This window comes from Hydractinia symbiolongicarpus, chromosome 4 (genome assembly GCF_029227915.1).
Source record: "Hydractinia symbiolongicarpus strain clone_291-10 chromosome 4, HSymV2.1, whole genome shotgun sequence".
In the NCBI taxonomy this organism is placed as follows: domain Eukaryota; kingdom Metazoa; phylum Cnidaria; class Hydrozoa; order Anthoathecata; family Hydractiniidae; genus Hydractinia; species Hydractinia symbiolongicarpus.
Window position 1 is genome coordinate 14,254,271 of NC_079878.1, and position 22,671 is coordinate 14,276,941.

The 22,671-nt window shown below is 34.0% G+C and overlaps 3 protein-coding genes and 2 non-coding genes across 6 annotated transcripts; 4 read left to right on the plus strand and 1 right to left on the minus strand.

Annotated features, from left to right (window-relative positions):
- The first annotated feature begins 1,219 nt into the window (after positions 1 to 1,219).
- Positions 1,220 to 8,504, plus strand: LOC130641479 (serine/threonine-protein phosphatase 5-like). Its single transcript, XM_057448291.1, has 16 exons — positions 1,220 to 1,535; positions 2,484 to 2,653; positions 3,240 to 3,311; positions 3,384 to 3,528; positions 3,716 to 3,837; positions 4,742 to 4,807; positions 4,885 to 4,983; positions 5,430 to 5,535; positions 5,662 to 5,722; positions 5,876 to 5,957; positions 6,140 to 6,227; positions 6,313 to 6,353; positions 7,221 to 7,305; positions 7,504 to 7,597; positions 7,730 to 7,808; positions 8,193 to 8,504. Exons 1-16 carry the CDS (start codon positions 1,418 to 1,420, stop codon positions 8,256 to 8,258), a joined length of 1,494 nt encoding a protein of 497 aa, XP_057304274.1. The 5' UTR covers positions 1,220 to 1,417; the 3' UTR covers positions 8,259 to 8,504.
- A 742-nt stretch (positions 8,505 to 9,246) lies between these two features.
- On the plus strand, positions 9,247 to 10,592 carry LOC130641482 (L-seryl-tRNA(Sec) kinase-like). The gene has a single exon (XM_057448293.1). The coding sequence runs from the start codon at positions 9,429 to 9,431 to the stop codon at positions 10,494 to 10,496; it is 1,068 nt and encodes a 355-aa protein (XP_057304276.1). The 5' UTR covers positions 9,247 to 9,428; the 3' UTR covers positions 10,497 to 10,592.
- Positions 10,593 to 10,659: 67 nt separating this feature from the next.
- Positions 10,660 to 13,744, plus strand: LOC130641483 (CBY1-interacting BAR domain-containing protein 1-like). 2 transcript variants are annotated; one of them, XM_057448296.1, is made up of 2 exons: positions 10,660 to 10,868; positions 12,267 to 13,744. In XM_057448296.1, the coding sequence occupies exons 1-2, from the start codon at positions 10,718 to 10,720 to the stop codon at positions 13,076 to 13,078; spliced, it is 963 nt and encodes a 320-aa protein (XP_057304279.1). In that variant the 5' UTR covers positions 10,660 to 10,717; the 3' UTR covers positions 13,079 to 13,744. The 2 variants fall into 2 exon arrangements, with proteins under 2 accessions (XP_057304279.1, XP_057304277.1); XM_057448294.1 differs by lacking the exon at positions 10,660 to 10,868 and adding an exon at positions 11,918 to 12,137.
- Positions 13,745 to 14,059: 315 nt separating this feature from the next.
- Trnad-guc (transfer RNA aspartic acid (anticodon GUC)) lies at positions 14,060 to 14,131 on the plus strand. Its single transcript has one exon. It is a non-coding gene; the product is annotated as a tRNA-Asp (tRNA).
- Positions 14,132 to 14,968: 837 nt separating this feature from the next.
- On the minus strand, positions 14,969 to 15,061 carry Trnai-uau (transfer RNA isoleucine (anticodon UAU)). Its single transcript is given in 2 exon segments — positions 14,969 to 15,004; positions 15,024 to 15,061. It is a non-coding gene; the product is annotated as a tRNA-Ile (tRNA).
- Between the last annotated feature and the right edge of the window lie 7,610 nt (positions 15,062 to 22,671).

The following is a 22,671-nucleotide window of genomic DNA, read 5'->3' on the forward strand; positions in this document are numbered from 1 at the left end:
ATCTTAGCCTCCTTTTCTACATGTCCAAAATAGTATGCATGACTATACTGTCATTTTTATATTTATTGTTCACTTTTCAGGTCGGCAAAAATATGCTTTGTTTTCAAGTTAAAAAAAATCTTTATCCACGTAACTTAAAACTTCAAAAAAATTTACACCGCACGTGGGTTTCGTTTTTACAGGCATAAAGAAAAAATCCATTAAATTCGAACCTGAAGAAATTATCTACAATTAAATCCATGATAAAATGTCTATTCCGCCTGTAAGTGCAGTTTTGCAGACTTGCTTCATCCGTGCTCCGTCGGCGTTCACCTCCGCATTAGTTAAGAACCGCGTGGCTGGATTTCAAAGTTTTTAAGAGCTGAATAAGAGCTTCGGAATGATGTTTTTTTCAACGAACAAAAATTTTACTGAGGGGAGTGTTCACCAAAATGAACTTTAAGGGTGAATTTTTGTATATAATTATTTTCCTACTTTTTGGATTTTTTTCATGAAAATATTTTATCATCATTCTAAAGATAATTTATCCGGCTTTCAGAATATATATATTTGCTAGGGTTAATATAGCGAGCAGAGGAGATATTTTAAATATAGTATGTGTCTCAGGGGGTTACCGTATCCTTAATGACCTTCCAAACTGATGTAACATGTGTTAGATATGAACTTAAATTTCTCTACATCAAGTCTGTTATTATGTCTTGCCAATCTTTCTCAATCTACCTCTGGGTTTTTCCCCAAGAACTATAAATTCTCTACACTTTCTTACCAAATTATCCTCCCCCATTGCAAGTGTCCCAACCAGTGTCCCAATAAATGTGAAATCTTAAGAACGAAAAGAGCTTTTCAAAGAATTTAAAAAAAGACTTGTTAACCAACTTTTTAAGCTCTACAAGTCCAACATCAATTTATACCTAGGGTTGCATATGTGAGCACACAAAACTTTTTTTTTTAAAAAAAAGTCAGAATCAACTTGTTGTAACACCCTCCCACGTTATAACTATTACAATTCTTTTATTTTGGATTAAGATATGCTGAATTTTTGTGCTATATATATTTAAATATAATGAAACTACAGCGTAAATGAACATAGCATAAAAATCATAGCAGAATATATTTTGTAACACACCGGACACCGAAATTCTTGGCAACCCATGGTGTCTTTATTGTCTTTGTGTGTGGAAGTTGTTTTTTTTGCAATAAAAAAAAATTATGAGAAACTATTAAAAATCAATTAAACATAACAATGACATAATTTCTGCTGTAAAGGTGTTGTGTCTGGCAGTTATATTGTATAAATCAACTTTCTATTTTTTATATATGTAAGAAGCCATATTGATTATTATGTACAAAGAAACTGGTTCTATGGAATTGTAATATTCTTTTTTTTATAAAGTCTATATAAATACTGATATCTAATATGTCAACTAACGAAATGAATGGTGCAGTTATTAATGACATGGATAATCTAGTCTTGACTGAGGAATTAAAAAAGCGTGCTGAAGATATTAAGAATGAAGCAAACAAGTACTTTAAAGGTAGCTATATTAATATACAACTATAGTCAATAAGCCTATGGAAAAATACACTTAGGCAGAAGAACTATGAGAAAGACCTGTCATGTGAATTTTGTCAGTAATGGCCTGTCGATACGTTAAAAAGCTTTTCAGTGTTCTGTTAACCCATTGCTTCTATTGTGTGAAGCTTGAAACACGGATGAAGAAAATATATATCATTATGTGTTGACATTATCAACCCATTTGTGCCAAAACAGATGAGTTGGCCAGTTTTGGGAAATTGAACTCATTTCTATCATGTCAAAATTCTGGGCTTTTAGGGGAAATCTGTTTTACACATCACAATATTCCCATTTAACTGTCTTGTCTTGCTCAAAGAGTTATTTTATATAATATTTAACCCTAAAACAATATTTTGCTTTCTTTAAATCAGCAATTTATTTTTTACAAATATTTATAAACCTGTGATATCATAGTGCTCAAGTTTAATAAAGTGTGGAATTTCTAAAATCATGCTGCAAATAAATAACCTGCTATGACAGTTTACTTAATTATTATATTTGAGTGTGTAGCACATAAGAATTAAGAAGTGTATGACTGCAACAATATAGCCATGACTTATTTGGACCAAAATTTTTGTGATTACTTTGCCTTAAATAAATCGACAAATTACAACTGGCTTTAAAAAATAATTTTCTGAGGAAACAGTACCATGATTAATAAATCAGAATACCCTCTAAAACAAGGTATCTATCAGACCATGAATATCTTCAAATCAGGGATAATTTGAAGCTGTGACCCCTAGCAACTGGGTTGCTTTGCCAGCCTTGTTATATGACCTTGTCTGATAAATATCTGTTGCTTTTTTTATCCATGCAATTGTGTTTCTGTGTAATTAGCATATAAATGACTTTTTTTTGCAAGATTTTCTTTGCAAAAGTTGACAATTAAAATTACTGTTATTTTCAGATGGAAAATTTGACAAGGCACTTGAGCTGTACACAACAGCTATTGAAACAAATCCAAATGTTGCAGCTTACTATGGAAACCGAAGCTTTTGTCATATAAAACTTGAATGTTTTGGTTCTGCATTGCAGGATGCTAACAAAGCTATACAGTTAGATCGCAAATATGTTAAGGTGAAGAGTTTGTTTGTTATTAATAAACCAATATTCTTATAATCATTCTTAAAGAACTGCTTGTTTTAAAAAAATTTGGACCCTATTGTGACAAGGAATCTTGTTACAATCTGTCTTGTGTATTTGTAGCCTTTTTAATTTATGTTAACAAGTTGCAATTGCTGAGGCGAAAACATGTTCACAAAATTTCCATATCAGCAACTTTTCACAGATGCTGTTTTTCTTTATATTTGATTATTTAGGACTTAAAGAACTTTTACTTTATCTCTTAATTCCAGTTGTTTATGTATGGGAGCATGTAATCGCAAAAAAAAAATTACCAACATTAATGTAATCGCAAAAAAAAAATTACCAACATTAATAACAAGTTTGCCGCTGTGGAAAGTTTTTTATAGTATGTCAATCTATAATCTTTTTAAATATGTTATAGTTACTTTCTGCACATCTATTATTTTTTAAATCATTGCTCCTTAAGTTCAAGATTAAAGTTCAGTGGCCTAAATACGACAAAGTTTGTATTTGTTTATGAGTAGTGCAATAAACAATAAACATTATGGTATTATATGATAAATGCGTTTGCTTTTAGGGATATTACAGACGAGCTTCTGCAAATATGGCACTTGGGAAATTCAAGTTAAGCGTTCGCGATTATGAAGCAGTACGTCATTTAACCCTTAATTCTTTTGCACAGCAATGTATGAACAATAATGAAGCCATTTTGAATTTACAGGTTGCAAAGGCTTGTCCAAATGATAAAGATGCACGACTGAAATACAATGAGTGCAAAAAAATTGTACATCAACAAGCCTTTGCAAAAGCTATTGCTGTAGATGATAAAAAATCAGTAATAGAAACTTTGGACATTGACTCAATGGGTATGTGATTTTTATGATGAGTTGTTCATGATAAGTTGTTATTACCCTTATTACAAGGCTTTACAAATAGAACATGTAGAGCTGGTTTGTGGCCAAGTTATACATTTGTTGAATGGCTGTGTTATTTTGTATTCTTCAAATGCACATCTTTAAAAAAAAGTTTAACAACATGTTATTCTTTGTTCAGCCATTGAAAGTGATTATGATGGACCAAAATTAGTTGATGGAAAGGTCACAAAAGAGTTTATGAGTGAATTATTGCCATATCTAAAAGAGCAGAAAAAGCTTCATAAAAAATATGCTTACCAGGTAAACACATTTTTTCTCAAAGTAGTTTTTCGTAGTTTAAATTATTTTTATCTTTTTTTAGTTAAAGGGTACCCAAGGTATAAAATGATGTTGGACTTATATTATAGAGCTTAAAAAGTTGGCTAACAAGTCTTTTTAAATTTTTAAAAAGCTCTTTCGTTCTCAAGATATTCACATTTAAAGAAGATTTAATTATGCTGCATGAATTATGATGTCATATTTCAGTAATAACAAATTTAATCATTTTCTTTCATCAGTAATTTTAGGCCTGTTAAGGGGTGTGCATTCAAACTTTATCAATGCATAGATATTATAAAGGTTAATTGATTAGCATAAATTTTTTGCCAAAATGACACTCGCTTGCTTGTCCCAGGCCTCTTATTTCTTTGCTGTCGTCTCAATAACTCGGGATCTGCAACTTGGTTTCCAATCAAATTTTGTGGGTAAGCTTGTATAGGTCCTATATGTTTACTCACAAAATTTGATTATAAGCCGACATATCTTGAGTACGAAAAGAGCTTTTAAAAAATTAAAAAAAGACTTGTTAGCTACCTTTTTAGGCTCTATAATGTAAGTCCAACATCATTTTATACCTCGAGTTCCCTTTAACCAGGCCATTGTTTCTCACAAAAATACTCAAACCCTGAAGACCCATTTTTTTATGTTATTATAATTTCTCCTCACAAGTTTTATTTCAACAGATTTCAAGAAATGACGTTTCCTCTTGTTTATCTAAAGCTTACTAATTTTTAATAAACTGTTCTAAGATTGATAGTCTTGATAACAGACTAAAAGTATTGGCGTGTCTAGAAACTACTTGGATAAAGGTTCAGAACTGTAAAAATATGAGCAAGTAAAATAACTAATGTTGTCATATGTTTGTAGGTGTGCATTTAATTTTTAGATTTTAATTAGCGTTAAAGAATTTTTCAATACCTTGCCATCTTTAGTTGAAATTAATTTTTCTGAGGTAGCTATTTAATTTTTTTTTTCGTTTTTTTGTAAATTAATTGTCATTTTTTTCTCCAATATTGTTTTGAAATTTAGAATGAGCAACTTACTGTGTGTGGTGATATACATGGACAATTTTATGATTTACTTAACATTTTTGAAATTAATGGTCTGCCATCTGAAAGCAACCCTTACGTATCTTTTCTCCTACGTTCTTTGGATAGGGGAATATTTTCTTATGGTGATTTTATGTTGGTTTTGAGCAGTGTTTATTGTATCACAATCTGAAAAGTGCCTAGTGTCAAAATTCGCTTCACATGAGATTAAAATGATGAATCTGGATAAAATTAAATGCTATAATTGCACAACCCAAATGCACGAGTGCCTAAATCGTTTCTCAAACTTTCGTAAACAATGTTCCTGTTACAACCCTTATTTCAATATTACGCTCAGAATTTTCTGTTTTCTACTTTGTTTTGAAATCATAAACAACCTGTTCCTCAACCTCTGCCATTTGTTGTTGAACTATGTGATATGTAACTTCATTAGCCCGCCAGACATTTTCTGAAATACGAATATGTATTTCTTGTGTAACTTTATTTTGCTTCCTGTCACTCATTTTGTTGACTTAACTTCTAAAGTTATTTAATGGAGATTTTGTTGATCGAGGGTCCTTTTCTGTGGAAGTTATATTGTCTTTGTTTGGCTTCAAGCTCCTGTATCCCAACCACTTCTTTATGTCACGAGGTATGTTAAAGAACATGTTTTCAATATAGTACAATCATTTAGCTATGAGCGATTCTTTAAAAGGATAAATGTTTTACTTTGTTCCTTTGAGAAAAAATAATGTTTCACTGTGGTTTATTTAAACAGGCAATCATGAAAGCACAACTATGAATCAAATGTATGGATTTGAAGGAGAAGTCAAGGAAAAGTATCCTTTGCATGGCGACACTGATTTTCGTTTTTGTGTTTATGCGTTGCTTTTTTGTAAAACTGTTTAACTAACTGCAGTAAACGGATTGTTACACTCCCTTGTTGCATTTACATTTGTTTCATGGTATTTCAACTTGACCAGCTGATGTAGATATTCTTCCAAAATGGCAGATTTGTTTACAGAAGTTTATAACTTATTGCCTTTGTCTCATTTGATCAATAAAAAAGTTTTAGTAAGATTAATATTTATTACTTGTCTGGATCTTTTTTATGATCTAATAAATTTTTCTCAAAGCCTAAAGTGTGAAGATACACCACTGCTGTGTTTTTTGGTTTTTTTTTGCCGGATTTTTATGGATTTTTCTCTGGAGGTAATTTGGTTTTTTTTGTTGTAACAAAATACAATATTTTCTAGACGATGCATGGTGGGTTATTTAGTGAAGATGGTGTGACGTTAGAAGCTATTAAAAAAACAAACAGAAATAAACAACCTCCTGATTCAGGTATGCTTGTGATTTTTTTTCAATTATTCACATAACGCAAAATCTCATCTATTTTTGTCAAGGTGTAACAATTGTTTGGTTTTAGGCATAATGTGTGATTTACTTTGGTCTGATCCACAGCCTCAGGTTTGTTGTATAACAATTTTTTTAACTATGTGTACCTTGCTTACCCATCTTCATATCAATCCAACGCTAAATAAGTGAACAACAATATTTTACTGAACTTTACACTGTATTTCCCCATATTTAATATCTTTCATTGTGTTGTCAGAAGCGACTGCAGAAAAACAATCAGACGCTCCTTTTGTGATTTTGAATTGTGTTTCTCATAGGAAGTCCTCCAACCTTCTGTTTTTATTAGCTTTTCCAATCAAACCCCTTTAAAATAAGTTTTTAGACTGTTATTTTACTCCTTAAAACTAAAACTGAATTAACTGTGCGTTATCAACACTATTTTCAAATCAAGAAAGTACTGTATTTTGTAACATTCACCAAGTGCTATGTTGTGTTATTCAAATCCAAAAAAAGTGGTGTTGTATGACATTTTCTATTTTTATTTACCAACGATAGGGAAGAAATTAAGGAGAAAAGAATATTGAATAAGTTTTGTGAACAGACTATAGAAAATGCAGACTATAGATTGCGAAGGAACACATGTTTATAGAAATTGCGGAATAAAAATTGTGAATTAGTAAGCTAAAACAGCTATTGCTTATATCCAGTGTCTAAAGTAAATTGCAAGCAAGTTTGTGAATATCTATCTTTGTTTAAAAATGTGGAATTTAAGCAAAAGGAAAACAAAGGTAATTTGACTTAAATACTTTTTTATACTGCTACACTAGCTGCTCACATTAAAAAATAGTGACCAAATTTTATATCGTTTTGATAGAATAATTCTTCTTTAACGAAGTTTAAAGAAAACTTGCAAATTTAAAAAGTTTTTACCATTTCTTAAGCCATTAATATACCGCCAAGGTTTTTATTTGCTTTTAGATTGGAAGGGCTCCCAGTAAACGTGGTGTTGGAGTTTCCTTTGGACCCGACGTCACTAAGGCTTTCTGTACTCTAAATAATCTAGGTATGTATTATCTGTCTTTGTCCTCTACCTGTTTTCAAAAAGTGTAATATCGTAACTGTCAATCATAATTCAGAAGAAGAAAAAATACATTTTTAAGTACCTCCCTTTAAGTAGTTGTTAAATTACATCCTTAATTTGTTTCACTCATTAAAAATATTTAATACTTCCTTCCTGATTTTAACAAGTGAAGTTTTTTAGATTATATTATAAGAAGTCATGAAGTCAAATCAGAAGGCTACGAAGTGGCTCATGATGGGAAATGTATCACTGTCTTTTCTGCTCCGAATTATTGGTAACTTATTTTATTGGTGTTTTGTAGTTAATTTTCTCTTTTTTATTTATATTTTTTGTTTAATTATAGTTAATGTAAACATTAGTGTCATTTTTCTCGATTTTTTTCATCTCCATCTTTTATTGTCTTTAGTGATCAAATGGGAAACAAAGGAGCTTTTATTACTCTGAAATCTAACTTAGTTCCAAAATTCACAACATACGAAGCAGTGGTATGTCGGACGATTGTTGTATTTTCAACTTCTATTAACTTGTTTTCGTATTATTTATAACAAATTATAGAGTTATATTCGCAACGTTTTACTACATTCGCAAAATTAAGGAAATGACTATAATGTACCATACTCAATCACTTTCGTTGCCACATCTATATTTTTATTAAGTCGTATTTGAATATAGAAGACTATTTTCTTTTTTTAGAATTTATCTTAACTTTTAAAATAAACCATTTCTCTTATTGTTTATTATAAAAATAAATCTTTACGAAAATTTGTACTCATTCGCAAAAATTCGTCTTCAAGAAATCATACGAAAATTTCTTCAAACTTAATCTTGTTTTTCAGATTCTGTTTAATCGAATTTGCTTATGTTTTTAGCCACACCCCTCTGTAAAACCAATGGCTTATGCAAATTCAATGATGTCGATGTTTGGATTAATGTAAACCAATTCTTCTCAGCGAAAATACTACTGCTGCTAATCCGCAGGGTTTTTGAGAACGCGTGTCATGTTGGCGGCTCAACGGAGTGAATTCTCCTCAAATGAAAATATCAATGCAAGAAAAACAAGAATTATATTGTGCATATATATGAATTGAAGTGGAATCGAAATTACGGACTAGTAGAGTATAAATATAGTTACTTATTTTTCATATTAAGATTTAAATTGAACAAATTAAACAAAAATCATTGTTGCTTTAAAATGTTTCCAAAAGCATGCAAGTAAAAGTTATAAGGACCATGTAGTAAAAAGAAAAAGGATGCATTCGAAGTGTTTCCCTTTATGTCATTTGAATTTATAACTTTAAAGAACAGATAGAAATATAATTATCGACCTTTTGCTTTTAAAACGGTTTCAGGAGTCCTGAAAACCTACGTGCTAATAAATCACCTGTTCCTCGGTGTGTTTAATAAGCAACCCATTTTAAGGACCAGGCCTTTCTTGCTAAGGGAAGAGGGCTTTTATGACCCTCAATATTGTTATTGCGAACCCTAAACCCTGTGTTCGTCAGTAGTGAACTCAACTGCAAAAAATTCTCTGAAGCACACTACAGCGCTGTTTAAACTTTTTTAACAGTTTAACTAACTAAGGTTGCTAGGAAAAAGTTTTCAGGTGGTGAATATGAGATCTGAGAGTTGCTAATCAAGTTGTTTCATTTTGACCTAAGACACAGTCTAGGCACTCATGACAGAACTTCGTATAGCCTGGTTTCATCAGATATTATGATGCTTCTACCTGTAACTTCTGTTTTTTCTAAATTATCTTTTTCCTATCAATATTTTGTATTGTTTTAATTCGACTCGTAAAAATCGTGGATATTTCTATAAATATAATATGTATTTATTTCAACTTATATAGTCACTACTGAAACTACTTTTTGATGAGATAGGTTAATGAACACTATTGAATGTAAGTGATGTTTTTTTTATTGTATATGCATATAATGATTTTTTTTCAGACAAGTTTGGCTAGATACAAATTTATATAAATATAAGAAAAAAGAAAAAAACACTATGATGTGCAGCTTGTGACATAATTGGTGTCATGGTCATTATCGTTTCAGTGCTTCATTTGTTCAGAAGAGAAATAAGCCTGATTTTCTCATATACACGAGATGACTGTCACACTGTGTATTTTAGTAGGATTGCCAGCTGTTGGAAAAACAACTTTAGTCGAATTACTAAGAGAACACATGAGCGACACGAATTTGCACGTTTGTGTTGTCAATTATGATGAGTTGCTGCCGAAACATATTGTGTTCCATGAAGTTGCAACTGCAAATCCATGTAACAACGTCGATGCAAGCAAAAGTGGGTTATATAGCAAGAACGAATGTTGTATAAAACATTCATTACCAAGCAAAAGCGAACGGTATGAAAGTAGTCAACAGTCTTGGAAATATTATCGAAACCAGGTATATGAATTTACTTCCGAAACAGTGAAGTGGTTACAAGGTGGAAATATCTTTCCTGAGAATGCCTTGTCGAGAGATGTTAATAACCTTTGTTGTTGTTTTACGTCCAAGCAAAAAAGAGCTAAAAGTATACGGCATGTGTTTTTTATTGATGACAATATGTTTTACAGAAGCATGCGGTATGAATATTTCCAACTTGCTCGTCTACTCGAATGTTCATATTGTCAAATTTTTATAAAAGGTAACATACAAGACTCTATCAACAGAAATTCGAACAGAATCGGAAGTATTGTAACTGAGGATACCATTATTAAAATGACAGCTTTGCTGCAGGAACCCGATGTAGTCAGACATACTTGGGAAAGCAATACATTTGTTTTGGAGAATAGAACGCCATTCAGCGACGAACTTGTGAAAGATATATACAAATTTATAAACAAGTCCTCGGAAAATATTGTTTCACCAATCGTTGAGAAAAATCTTGACATATTGGAAGCTGACCGGAAACAATGCTTGGAAAATCTTCTACATCAGTGCGATCAAATTACTCGAAAATATTTATCAACCTACATGAGCGATTGTAAAACGAAATGCGAAAGTAAGGACGAGTTGCAGAAGATGGGAAAGAGGTTAAATAAGAAAAGAAAAGAATATCTTAACATGATTACAACCGGAGAAATTTCTTTCTTCGACTTACAAAATAAACCTTTTGACGATGTTTTCACAGAAAGAGTAGTTGAAAAGTTTCGAGGTTTCTTAAACGAATGAAATCTGCTTAACTAAGTTTTACTTTTCAATTTTGATTTTATATTTGTTTACAATGCAATTCTTTTACCTTGAAGAATGTAGAATGCATTTGGTTGATTCTGTTTGTTTGTGATATGCCATTATAGTTCTCCCTGATTGTGCACACATGTTTACCATTTGGTTGACATTGTTAATACTAGCTAATCTGATGTTAATTCTCATTTTAGCAGTAAATACAAATTATGTATGGAACCAACCAGCAACCTCTGTACTCTTCCATGAGAGGTTCACCTATGCACCAGAGTTCTCGAAGTTATGCACGGCCACCACAACCTAGTCCACATCTGCAAAGACAGGGACAGTTTGGCTTGCCACAACGAAGTTATTCAACAGGTAAGGCTGCCCGTAGAACGTACTCTTTTTTATAATTTGTTTACGTTGATAGGAGTAGTGCCACTTCTTCAACTTGTGGAAAATCCACGTGTTCGCCCGTCCTGTAAACTCGGTACTCCGAATCGTTTTTTCGTGGATTCTTAGCACTAAATAGCGATCCGTTTTTCTCATTTTGAGTATGTGTTTAGTGAAATATCTTAAGCTTGGTTTACACTGGTGAGAAATCTATATTCCCTATAGTATGAAAAAATTTAAGCAAAAGAATTGTAATCATTCTAACATGAATTAGCTGTTATTTTTATTTTTTTATAATTTGAAAGTTGTGAGAATCGTTTAAAGGAAATCAAGACGAAAAATTACAAAATTATATTGCACGCTGTTTTTAAAACAATAGTGTGTTTCGTTTCAACCTCAATATTCTTAACCTTTTGACAAATACCAGACTCGTGTATTCTTAATATATTCTTAGCATGGAAAGAAAAAATGATAGAATGGAGAAAATTCGAGATTATCGTGTAAAAAAGCTTGTTCTAATTTTGCTATAGCAAATCTGCTACGTATAACGCACCCATTACTTTTAGTTCACAATAAGAAATTGAACTTTTATCAAATTTAAAGCCTCATAAAGGTTTTCAGAACAAAAAGTCTAGTCTGGGCATATTTTTACGAAGGTAGCTAAACGTGCCTATTTCTTCTTTCTAAGTTTTTATGAATCTAGACGAGTAACATTTTATTTTTTTTCTAAAGTTCTGAGGTGTTTTGATGCGAACACGTTCCATGATTTTTCAGGCGTAAATTCGCAATATTAATCTCATAATTTATATGTAATTCTTATTAGTGTAAACCGACCTTAAATTCTATGAAAAAACTGTTCAAACGATCTCTCTTTTTGTGCATAATGAGAACAAAACTGCGCGTCTTGTTTTCACGATAAACTCACTTTCAGCTTTTAATAGCGCTGGGAATAGAAGTAATTCGTATGTTATCGTATCATAAATTTGTTGTTTGTTATTTTTTAACTGCACAGTTAGTTGTGTAAAAAGAAAGTTTGGATGTTCTTGAGAACTGAAAAAAGAGTTTTTTTGTTATTATAATTTATAACACGAACATAAATAATGGATCAAGGGGTGTCTGTGAGAGACGAGGAGAGTAGTTTATCTGAAAATGGCGACACCACTTTTGATCGAACTGACGAAACTGACGAGATAAAAGATATTAAAAAAGAGAAGTTGGAGAAAAATATAAGCGAGAATAGTAGAAAAGGGAAAAGTGAGTCGGCGCTGTGTAAAATTATAAGGCGTAGACATTTTTCGTTTATATATAAAGAAAATCTAATAACGAGCTGTCTTTTACTAAAATATATGAATAAGGAACTATAATTCCTTCTTTTTGCTTTAGGGGACTTGAAAACGTCTATGCGAGCTGGAGAACAACAAACAAAAGTAGTGAACGAAAACATTGAGAAAGTCGAAAACCATTTTCCCCACATTGTCCAAGATATTAATTTGTATACCGTGCGTTCGGCGAAATTACGAGATGCGGGTGATAACTTCGCGAAATCTTTGCAGGATTATGCTGTATCTGAAACACCGGTGTTACGACAGGGTTTGAGCGCATTCGCAGAATGTTTTGCCTCTGTACAAGATCATAGAAACGTGCTAGTAAACCGCCTCGAGAATAAGGTTGTTCAGGCGTTCTCCGTGTACGAAACGAAGTGTAAGCAAGCCAAGCTGGACGTGAAGCAGCACACCGTCGCGCATTCGAAAGAATTAAACCAACACAAATCTTTCGAAAGAGTGAAAACGAAATCAACACAACAATTTCAATTAGCAAAAGCTGAAGCAAAATACAAAAAAGCGGCTGAAGAAGCCAATAGATCTGCGCAAATACTGGACGACCAAGTTTCTGACTTTGAACGACAAAAAACTCGCGACTTAAAAAAAGTGTTTGGAGAATTTATGTTAAGCGAAATGTTGTTTTATGCAAAAGCATTAGAAATTTACACGCGCGCGTATCAAGAACTTATGGAAGTAGACGAAGAAGAAAACGTTGAACAACTTCGACAATCGATGAAATGGGCACCTCATCAATTCGCCAATCAGATCCCTCAGAACAGCATGTACACATCAGCACCTACTTTGATGCAGCCGTCCAACACGCAACAGGCTGGTTCGTCAGCATCAAATCAAAGCTTGGAAAGAACTATGTAAAAGTTATTTTATTATTTATATATTTATTTTTAAATCTTAACTGGACTATTCGTATCTCGAATATTTTGGTGCTCAAACTAATTTATCGGTTCATTTGCTGTCGGAGGTGTTTTTTTCGGACTCAAGATGGTATATATTAAAGTGTTATGTTTCCAAGTTTTTAATATATACATATAATTAATATATTATTCGCAGTTTATTATATATAATATTAGATACCTTATTTGTACAAATTTGTGGAGAATATGTGGGAAAGTTGGCGCAGTATATGGTAGTACACGATTTATTATATATTTTTCTTCCAAAGTTTAAATTTACTTTTGATAAAGTTCTTTTTCCTTTTTTTTTCCTGTTTTTGATTTTTTGGTCCCCCTTAAAAGTAGACTGGGCACTAGGAAATTTCTGAACGCGAGTAAGATACTGGAGCGGAGCTCAATCACACGGCAGTAACCAGACTATCTCTTCTTCTTATGACTATGTTGTCTGATAACACTTCAGTCTAATTTTAGATAGTTTCGTCAAATTAAATCATGATCCGTGTAAAAAATTATACGAATAATGTGTTGGTTATAATTGCATTGAGAAGAACAGAACAATCGAAATGATTACTCTTCTATACGTTTCCAACGTATGCCGTTTTTATTTGAATTAGTTCGTACTTAAGTTCTATTTAAACCATCTATCTTTAAAAAACAATTTTGGGTGGGTCGGGTGGTTGCCTTTTACTGGAAACTCGTGGGAATGGAATTGTTCTCCTGGAAAATATTTGGTTTTTGTTTGATCTTCTTTTTTGTTATCGTTTTAGGTTTGTTTCTGAAAATACTCTAAAACAACCTTTATAAATCAGTGGCTACCCTTGTGCTCGTTTTTAGCACCCCATATTCAAAAGAAAAAATACACACCTCGTACCCATTTCGTTGTGGCTGTTGTACTTTTTTACTTGAAATACAATTATATGCTAACACGGTACGGTGGTTGATATCCTCGGTAGTATAGTGGTAAGTATCCCCGCCTGTCACGCGGGAGACCGGGGTTCGATTCCCCGCCGGGGAGGATAAATTTTCGTTTGTTTAGTATTATTTATAAACAGCTTTTTATACTTTCTTGGAAAATAATGAAAGTCACTTTTTACTGACTGGATTTTTGAGTTTAGACGTTTTGTGCCCACTAAACGACCGACGACGAGAAGTTTGAATTTTCAAGCTTTTTTTAAAAGAAAACTTTAACAAAAGGACAATAAAATAAAAAGGACAATAAAACAATTTTAATGATTATTTTCAATTTCTCTTTCATTCGAACATTTTCCCTCCTTTCACCTTCGAATTTCTGTTTTGTTATGGACAGAATCTCTAGCAGACTGCTGAGGTACCAATGGAGTCCACTAATAGAGAATTAACGTCTTACTGTATAATTATCTTAACAGATCTTCAATTAAATGTGGCCGGTTAGCTCAGTCGGCTAGAGCGTCGTGCTAATAACGCGAATGTCGTGGGTTCGAGCCCCACACTGGCCAAATACTTATGTCCATTTTTATCCTTTCTTCTCTGCTTTCTTTTTCTTTCACTCAACCCCTTTCTTGAACTCGCAAGAAAAATTTGTTCCAGATAAAGTTCTTTCTTTAATATATCTAATTTAATAAATTTCTTTTATAAATCTAAAATACCTTGGTGGACCGCAAAGGGACCGAGACTTAGTTTGAGATAGAGATTCCACTATTAGTTTCATTAGCATTAAAAATATTAATAGACCGAGATAAAACGTCTGAGGTTGTGTGAGGGTCCTGACCGAGAGGTAATTGGCATTATTTTATAACCTCGAAAATAATAAAAAAAATAGTGAGCTTCGAAAAATAAAATAAAAAATAGTGGTAAATTAAAGAACTAAAAACTTTGCTCCAGGGGAGGCTCGAACTCCCGACCTTCGCATTTCTTTGTCGATACTGACTTATAAGTACGACGCGCTAACCGACTGTGCCACTGGAGCTTGCACTTTAAGGGAAAATTTTAAAACATATTTACCCGGAATTACTCTTTTTGAAATTGTATATACTTTTTTTCTTTTACAACATATATTTCTTCCAAATTCTTAAAAATTAAAAAAATGCAAATTATTTTCTTTGTGGCTTACCTTTTCTAAAAATAATTTTGCGAAAAAACTAAAAACGGAGCAACTCATTTATCAGAACTGTTTGTATAACAATCAGAAAATTTGATTTCAACCTGATTTCTTTGAGCATTTTGTATTTATTTTATACAACACATTATAACAAATATTTGAGATTGATTCTGTGACAATTTTAGCATGTATTATTCCATCATGTTTGTTGTTTCCCAGAAAAGAAAATCTTGTCTTTGTAATCAATTTTAGTCGAGGATTTTTCTTAAAACTTTATTTAGGTGACAGTGAATTCTGTCTATTTTTGAATTTCCGCGCCCTAAGGCGTAGGAAATTCTTTAAAACCGTCGTTTTTTTCTTTCGGAGCATTTTTTGAGAACAAATCGACCCTGGGATTTCACGTTCCTTCGAGAGGAGGATAGTATTGGTATAACTGACTAACTAACTAACCTTGTCCCAAATGGTCAACTGCAGCGTCACAGATTTAAACTTCGTACCCAAGCTCTCTGAGTACTGGGAATTCATTTAAATGACGTTTTAGGCCAAAATTGGTATTTGTTTTCTACAAAATTTGGCACAGTTAACAAATAAAGTATGCTAAACATGGTGGTGACATCAAAATTTTCATTTCTTGTTACCTAAATGTTATTTAAGGCCAAAATTGGTCCAAAATTTAAAACTACTTTATTTTCAACAAAAATTGGCAAAATTAACGAAAAAAGTATGCTGAACATAATGGGGACATCAAAATTTTGATTTTTGTCACCTAAATGCCATTTTAGGCCAAAATTGGTCAAATAAAGTATGCTAAACATGATGGTGACATCAAAATTTTGATTTCTTGTTACCTAAATGTTATTTTAGGACAAAATTGGTTCAAAAATTAAAACTACTTTATTTTCTAATTCTATTACTGTGGAAAGTTTATCATTTCTTGAACATGATGGTTTAGTAAGCGACGTTTCGGGAGATCCTTCTCCCATCATCGGGCAGAGTAAAATGATGTTAAGCATGTATTTATATAATTGCAGAGGTGTAGTATTTATCTATCATCAGATAAAAAGTATTCTTCTGATAAAAGGAGCTAATCACATATAAACATAAAGTCTGATATCAGATGCTGTGACGCCATCTTGGATCGTGTTTAGAGAGCCAGCCGAAACTCACGGCATCCGATATATACCTAGTAAAATATATTACAATCCCTCTTTTTCTCGAAGTTATTGTTGTTGATTTCTTGATTGTTTGTTTTATAACATGTTCACATATTTGCTTTTCAACTCAGTTCCTCTGCACGTACATAAAACGTTTTTGTTCTTCAGCTATACACATCGGTCTTTTACTATATACATCGTATCGTTCGTCTGCTATATATATATACCGTTTATCATTATCGTTCTTGTTATCATTATCTTGTTATCGTTCTTATTTTTTCTCTAAGTCTTCTTCTTGCGCTTCGGATTGATGATGACGTAACGCTCTGTAGTTTTTCTTTGTCGTTTCGGGTAGGTTTTTGCACCGTTTTTGTGGTTTTTCTTTTCGTATAGATCTTCTTCTTTGTTATGGCCATCATTCGGTTTAGATTGTTGGTTCTCATCAAAATTCGCATTGCTTGAGCAGGTACAAGGGTCTGCCCTGTTTCGCGCGTTAGAAACACTCGATTGCTTACCCTTCGCAGATCTATACAGTTTCGCGTGTCCGTTTGCTCGTAGAAACGTTTTTCCTTCCTTGTTTCGAACCATGATGCTTCGTTTGTATACTTTAATGATGGTGAAGACTTCCTTTAACCAGGGCGGTGAAAGTTTGTTTTTGTTGTCGGTAAGATTTTTCAACAATACCTTTTGTCCGACTTCAAAAGTGACAGTTTTTGCCTTGCGGTTCTGGTCGGTGTTTTCCTTGGATTTCTGTTTGTGCTTTTCATCATTCTTGTTTACTTCTATATCCAATTCACTGTTGCTTTTCACAAGTTGACTAACGTCAGGAAGATCATTCGTTAGCGGTCTACCGAACATCAGTGTTGCAGGTGGAACTTTAGTTACGGTATGAGGTGTGGTTCGGTAACTCAAAAGGAATGTGTCAAGAGTTTTACGCCAATCCTTTCCAGTGATGACAGCAGTTTGATTGTGTCGCTTCAATGTGCGGTTAAATCTCTCAACCTCACCATTAGCTTGTGGCCAGTATGGAGTTGTACGCCGGTGTTTTATACCATGTTGTTGAAGGTATCGGCTGAATTTGAAGGACGTGAATTGTGAACCATTGTCAGTTACAATTGTTTTTGGATAACCAAAAATACTAAAGGTTCGCTTCATAACATTTATTATGTTTTGCACACCAGTGTTCTTGATAGAAGAAACTATTGGGTATCTGGATCTGTAATCAATCAAAACTAACAGGTTGTCACCAGAGGGATAAGGGCCTTGAATGTCCATTGCAATAGTGTTCCAAGGTTGTTTGGGAATTTCTGTTGGTTGTGACGGTTCATGCCTGGTGGTGGAGGGTGCAGTTACTTGGCAGGCATGACAGGTAAGTGTTAGATCTTCGATTTGTTTGTTCATCAGCGGCCACCAAACTTTTTCACGTAATAGTAGTTTAGTTTTGGTTGTTCCTTGATGCGTAGCATGTGCTATCTGCAACATTTTCTGTTGTAGAGTGCTTGGGATGACAATTCGTTGTCCTTTGAGTAAAATGTTATTCACAAAGGATAACTCATGCTTTGCATGTCTGTATGGATTCAAAGCAGAATCTTTTGGCCAGGCCTTCGAGTTAATGGCTTTGGTGACTTTTTGAAGAATGATGTCTTTTGCAGTTTCATCTTGTATCTCTTCGATATTGCAGCTTTTAGGTACTGCTTCTGCTGCTGTAAAGTTGATAAAGGATTCAATTGAGTCGTCAGTTTCTCCTTCACTGTCTGTACAAACAGGGTCTCTTGATAGTATGTCAGCAGCATTTTTGGCACCAGAAATGTATTTTAATTTGTAGTTATACCCTTGTATGCGAAGAAGCCATCTCTGGATCCTCGGTGGTGGAGATGTGGAAGTTGGTGACATTACGTGCAAAAGACTCTTGTGATCAGTGGTGATATCGAAGTCACGGTCATATATGAAAAAGTGAAAGTGTGTGCAGCCAAAGGCAACTGCAAGAGCTTCTCGTTCTGTTTGTGAGTATCTCTGTTCAACAGGTGTTAATGCTCTACTTCCATATGCTACCGGCTTGAAGTTTCCATCTTTCTGTTTCTGTGTAAGTATGGCACCAAGACCATACGGACTTGCATCAACAATTATGTCTGTTTCCGCCTCAGGATTGTAAAATGCCATAGTTTCAGAAGTGCAAAGTTTTTCTTTGAGTAAATCAAATGATTTCTGTTCAAGATCTGTCCATATGAATGGTGTATTTTTCTTGGTGAGTTTCCTCAGTGGAGCTGATAATGTACTGTAGTCTTTGATGAACTGACTGCAATAATTTACTAGACCAAGAAAGGATCTGACTTCTGTCGATGTTGTTGGTGTTTTGAATTTGTTGACTGCAGTGACTTTGGAAGGGTCTGGAGATATGCCATCTGTTGTGAGAGTATATCCACTAAATAAAATTTTATTCTTGCTAAACTCACATTTTTCTGGGTTGACACGCAGGCCATTCTCAGAAAGATTACGAAGAACCTTATCGAGATTGCGGTCATGCTCAGCTTGTGTTTTTCCCCAGATAAAAATATCATCAGAGATGTTCTTTGCCCCTTCACAATCAGCAATTACCATTTCAATATTTTTCTGAAAATGTTCAAAGGCACTTGAAATACCATATATGAGACGCTTGTATCTGAAAATTCCTTTATGGGTAATGAAGGCAGTAATGTTTCTGCTTTCTTCGGCTAACTCAATTTGATGGTAGCCTTCTCGCAGGTCAATTTTTGAGAAGACAGTGGCTCCATTTAATAATGGTAGGATTTCTTCCAGTTTTGGAATAGGATGTTTCTCTCTGATAATGGCAGTGTTTGCTCTGCGCATGTCCACACACAATCTAATTTTGCCATTTTTCTTAGGTACTGCGACAATTGGTGAAACCCACGAAGTTGGTCCATTAACTGGCTCAATGATATCTAATTTCAGCAGTCTATCGAGCTCTGCTTCAACTTTCTTTCTGGTGTGAAACGGCAGTCTCCTAGTTGGTTGCTGGATGGGGGTGACATCTGGATCAATATGGAGTTTCTGTTTGAAGTTGTTGAGTTTTCCCATTCCTTTGAATACCTTGTTGTTTTTGTTGAGGACTTGTTCTGTTGATACTGGTATGCCTTTTGACAGACTTCTGCTACCTAACTGGAATGTTCTATGGTTGATGGGTGTTGTAGCTGGTCCAATTCGTAATAGATCTAGCTGCTCAGCTGTTTTGTGACCAAGTAAATTGCCTCCTTGGCCAGGTATTACGTAGAATTTTGCTAGTATTTTATGGTGATTTGCTGCAACTGTAGCTTTGAAGGTACCAGTGATTGGGAGCTTCTTAGTAGCATTGTATGGGTAGATTCGGGCATTGGATTTCTGAAGCTGGATGTTGCTGAATAAGCGTTTATAGGTTCGAAAATCGATGATATTTGTTGTGCTTCCAGAATCAATGATAGCAGTCATTTCGCTATTGTTTACTAGAACGGGGAAGTTATTTGACTTCGTAGTGTTCATCTTGTATAGGTAGATATCCTCATCTTCGTCATCAGAGTTTTCATGGTTGGTTTGATGAACTTGCTGTTTATTTTTGGTGCGGCACATTTTTGCAAAATGTCCTTTAATACCACATTTGTTACATGTTTTATCTCTTGATCTCCGACATTCATGACTTTTGTGGTTCTTCATACCACAGCGACCACATTCTGGTTTGTTGAATGATTTGGTTGGGTTGTTCCGATGTGGTGGTGCATTGTGTTTCCTATGGCTACGATGAGGTGGTCTACGCCCATGTAGTTTGTTGATTTGTTCAGAGCTTTCTTCTTCAGTGTCATGTTGTGTTTGTTTACCATTAGCTATTTCTTTGTTTTGGTGTTCTGCAGATTCAAAAAGTCGTCCAAGGTCCTGTGTTTTCTGGAGATTCAAATCAGTTTCCATAAGTAAACGTTTGCGGAATTTAATATTCGATGTTTTTGCTATGACCATGTCTCGGATTTCATTGTCAGTTTCTGATCCATATTCACAATATAAGGAAAGTTGTCGTAGACGGGTAATGAATTGATCCGTACTTTCCCCTACTTGTTGTGAGGCTTGGTGAAATTTATGCCTTTCGAAAGGTATGTTCTTTTTGACTGAAAAATGTTCATCAAATTTATGGAGGGCTTCTTCAAATGTTGTTCCAGGATCAGAGAAAGTTTCAAATATTTCCTGGCATTTAGGTCCAATCATGTGGAGTAAAATTGCCCTCTTTCTTTCATCATCCCTAACTCCACTTGCTAGTATGTAGTATTTAAGACTGGTCTGCCATTTCGTCCATCGTTGACCAACTGAAGTCGGTTCTCCATTTGGGTCAAAGGGTGGTATGGCTGGAAGTTGCAAAACGGACATGCTAGCTGCACAGAAATGCTCAGAGCGCGCGCACAAGTATAACTATCGCTTGAAATTACAAAGGACAGCCTAGCAAAGTTTCCTTTCGCACAGTAAGAGTCAACAAAATTTGTTGTTTTGATTCGAAAATTCACACGTCTTGTTTCACGCGAGATTGCTTTGTAATTATGAAATATACCTCTCCATGAGTTCTTGGAATCCTCGTCGCCAATTTGTAGTATTTATCTATCATCAGATAAAAAGTATTCTTCTGATAAAAGGAGCTAATCACATATAAACATAAAGTCTGATATCAGATGCTGTGACGCCATCTTGGATCGTGTTTAGAGAGCCAGCCGAAACTCACGGCATCCGATATATACCTAGTAAAATATATTACAAGAGGATCGAAATTCATAAAAATTAACGAATCAGAAACGAGCTGATAATTACAGTTAATTACGGTAATTAACATTTTCGGACCTAGATGTAGGTATCTACTTCTTCTGTAGGGCTGGTAACCAAATCTCAGGAAGTTGATACGAGATGCTGTTTATGTGTTTGTTACGTGCTACACTGTTGATGGTTTCTTTAATCTTCCTGGCCGTTGTTCTGGATTCTCTGTCAATGATTTTCTTCTCATTCCAATTAAATTGATGACTTCTGCTCCAGCTGTGGTCCGCAATTTCGTTTTTCTTCACATCTCCGTTTCTCACTGCGCGCATATGTTCTTGTACTCGTTGCTTAAACTTTCTTTTTGTTTCGCCTATGTACACTGCATCACAATCTTTACACGGGATTTCGTAAACAACATTGCATTGTTCTTCCAGGTTTATTTTTTTTTTGGTTTAGACAAAGTGCTTCTTAGGGTGTCTTTAGAGTTAAGAATGCATTTGATCTTGTGTTGACTTAAAACTCGACGAAGGATCTCGCTAGTACCTGGTACAAAGGGTAGGAATGCTGATGCGATAAATTCCTCTGATGTTTCATTGTTGTCTCCGTTGCATCTTCGCTTCATTTTATTTTCTACTTGCGTGATGACTTTATGACTGTATCCATTTGCGATTAATGCATTTCTTACACGTCGAATTTCTTCTTTCCTCATCATCACGCAAACGTTTCAACCATGAATGATAGGCTGTATTTTTGTTAGCAATTTCTTTTAAAATGTAGTTTATTATGACACGTTTCGTTTTGTTTGCGTTTGTTGTCAGCTATAATGTCACTTGTGTGCTTTATCTTCAGCTTTATGCACCAAACCTCTTCGAATGTTTGGCACGATAACACAACGAATTAGCAGGTTGTCATCAAATATTTTACTAGCGAGCGGAAATTCTTAGAGCCCCCAGGGCTTCTTGTTACTTTTTAAACAAAACGTTAATATTTGTTTAGAAACGAATTAAATGGATTTGCAAAAAACAAATTGATTTCGTATCCTGTTTAGTGACTGGTGGTGGTACAGCGTTCGCGTCCGTTCAAGCCCTGACGAGTCATACCAGAGACAAAGTGTAAATCTATCCTTTCTGCTCAGCGTTCAGCACGAGAAAAGGATTGATATCTTAGGCGGTTGTCTAGTTTAGCGATTGCTGTGATTGCATGTTGTAATTAATTTTAATAATAATGAAACCGCTTAAAAAGTTGTCTAGAAATGTTACGCTTTTTTTATAAGAATATGCTTTACAAGAATATCAGACCTTAAAACAGTAGGTCATTGTTTATAACAATAGTGAAATAATGAGATTAGAACGATTAGAATCTCTCTTATAAAAAAGCGTGTAGAAGTTCCGCTAATTATGCATGACATCGTGTATTTGATATATACGGCTATTATTAAAGAGATAGTCGTTAGCCTGTGGAAAAATCCACGGGGTCGCCCGTCTTTTAAATTAACCCGTTGCAACAAAGTGGACAGAAATATATCGCATTTGGTATTGGTGCGCATTTTAAAAATTTCGTATTTCC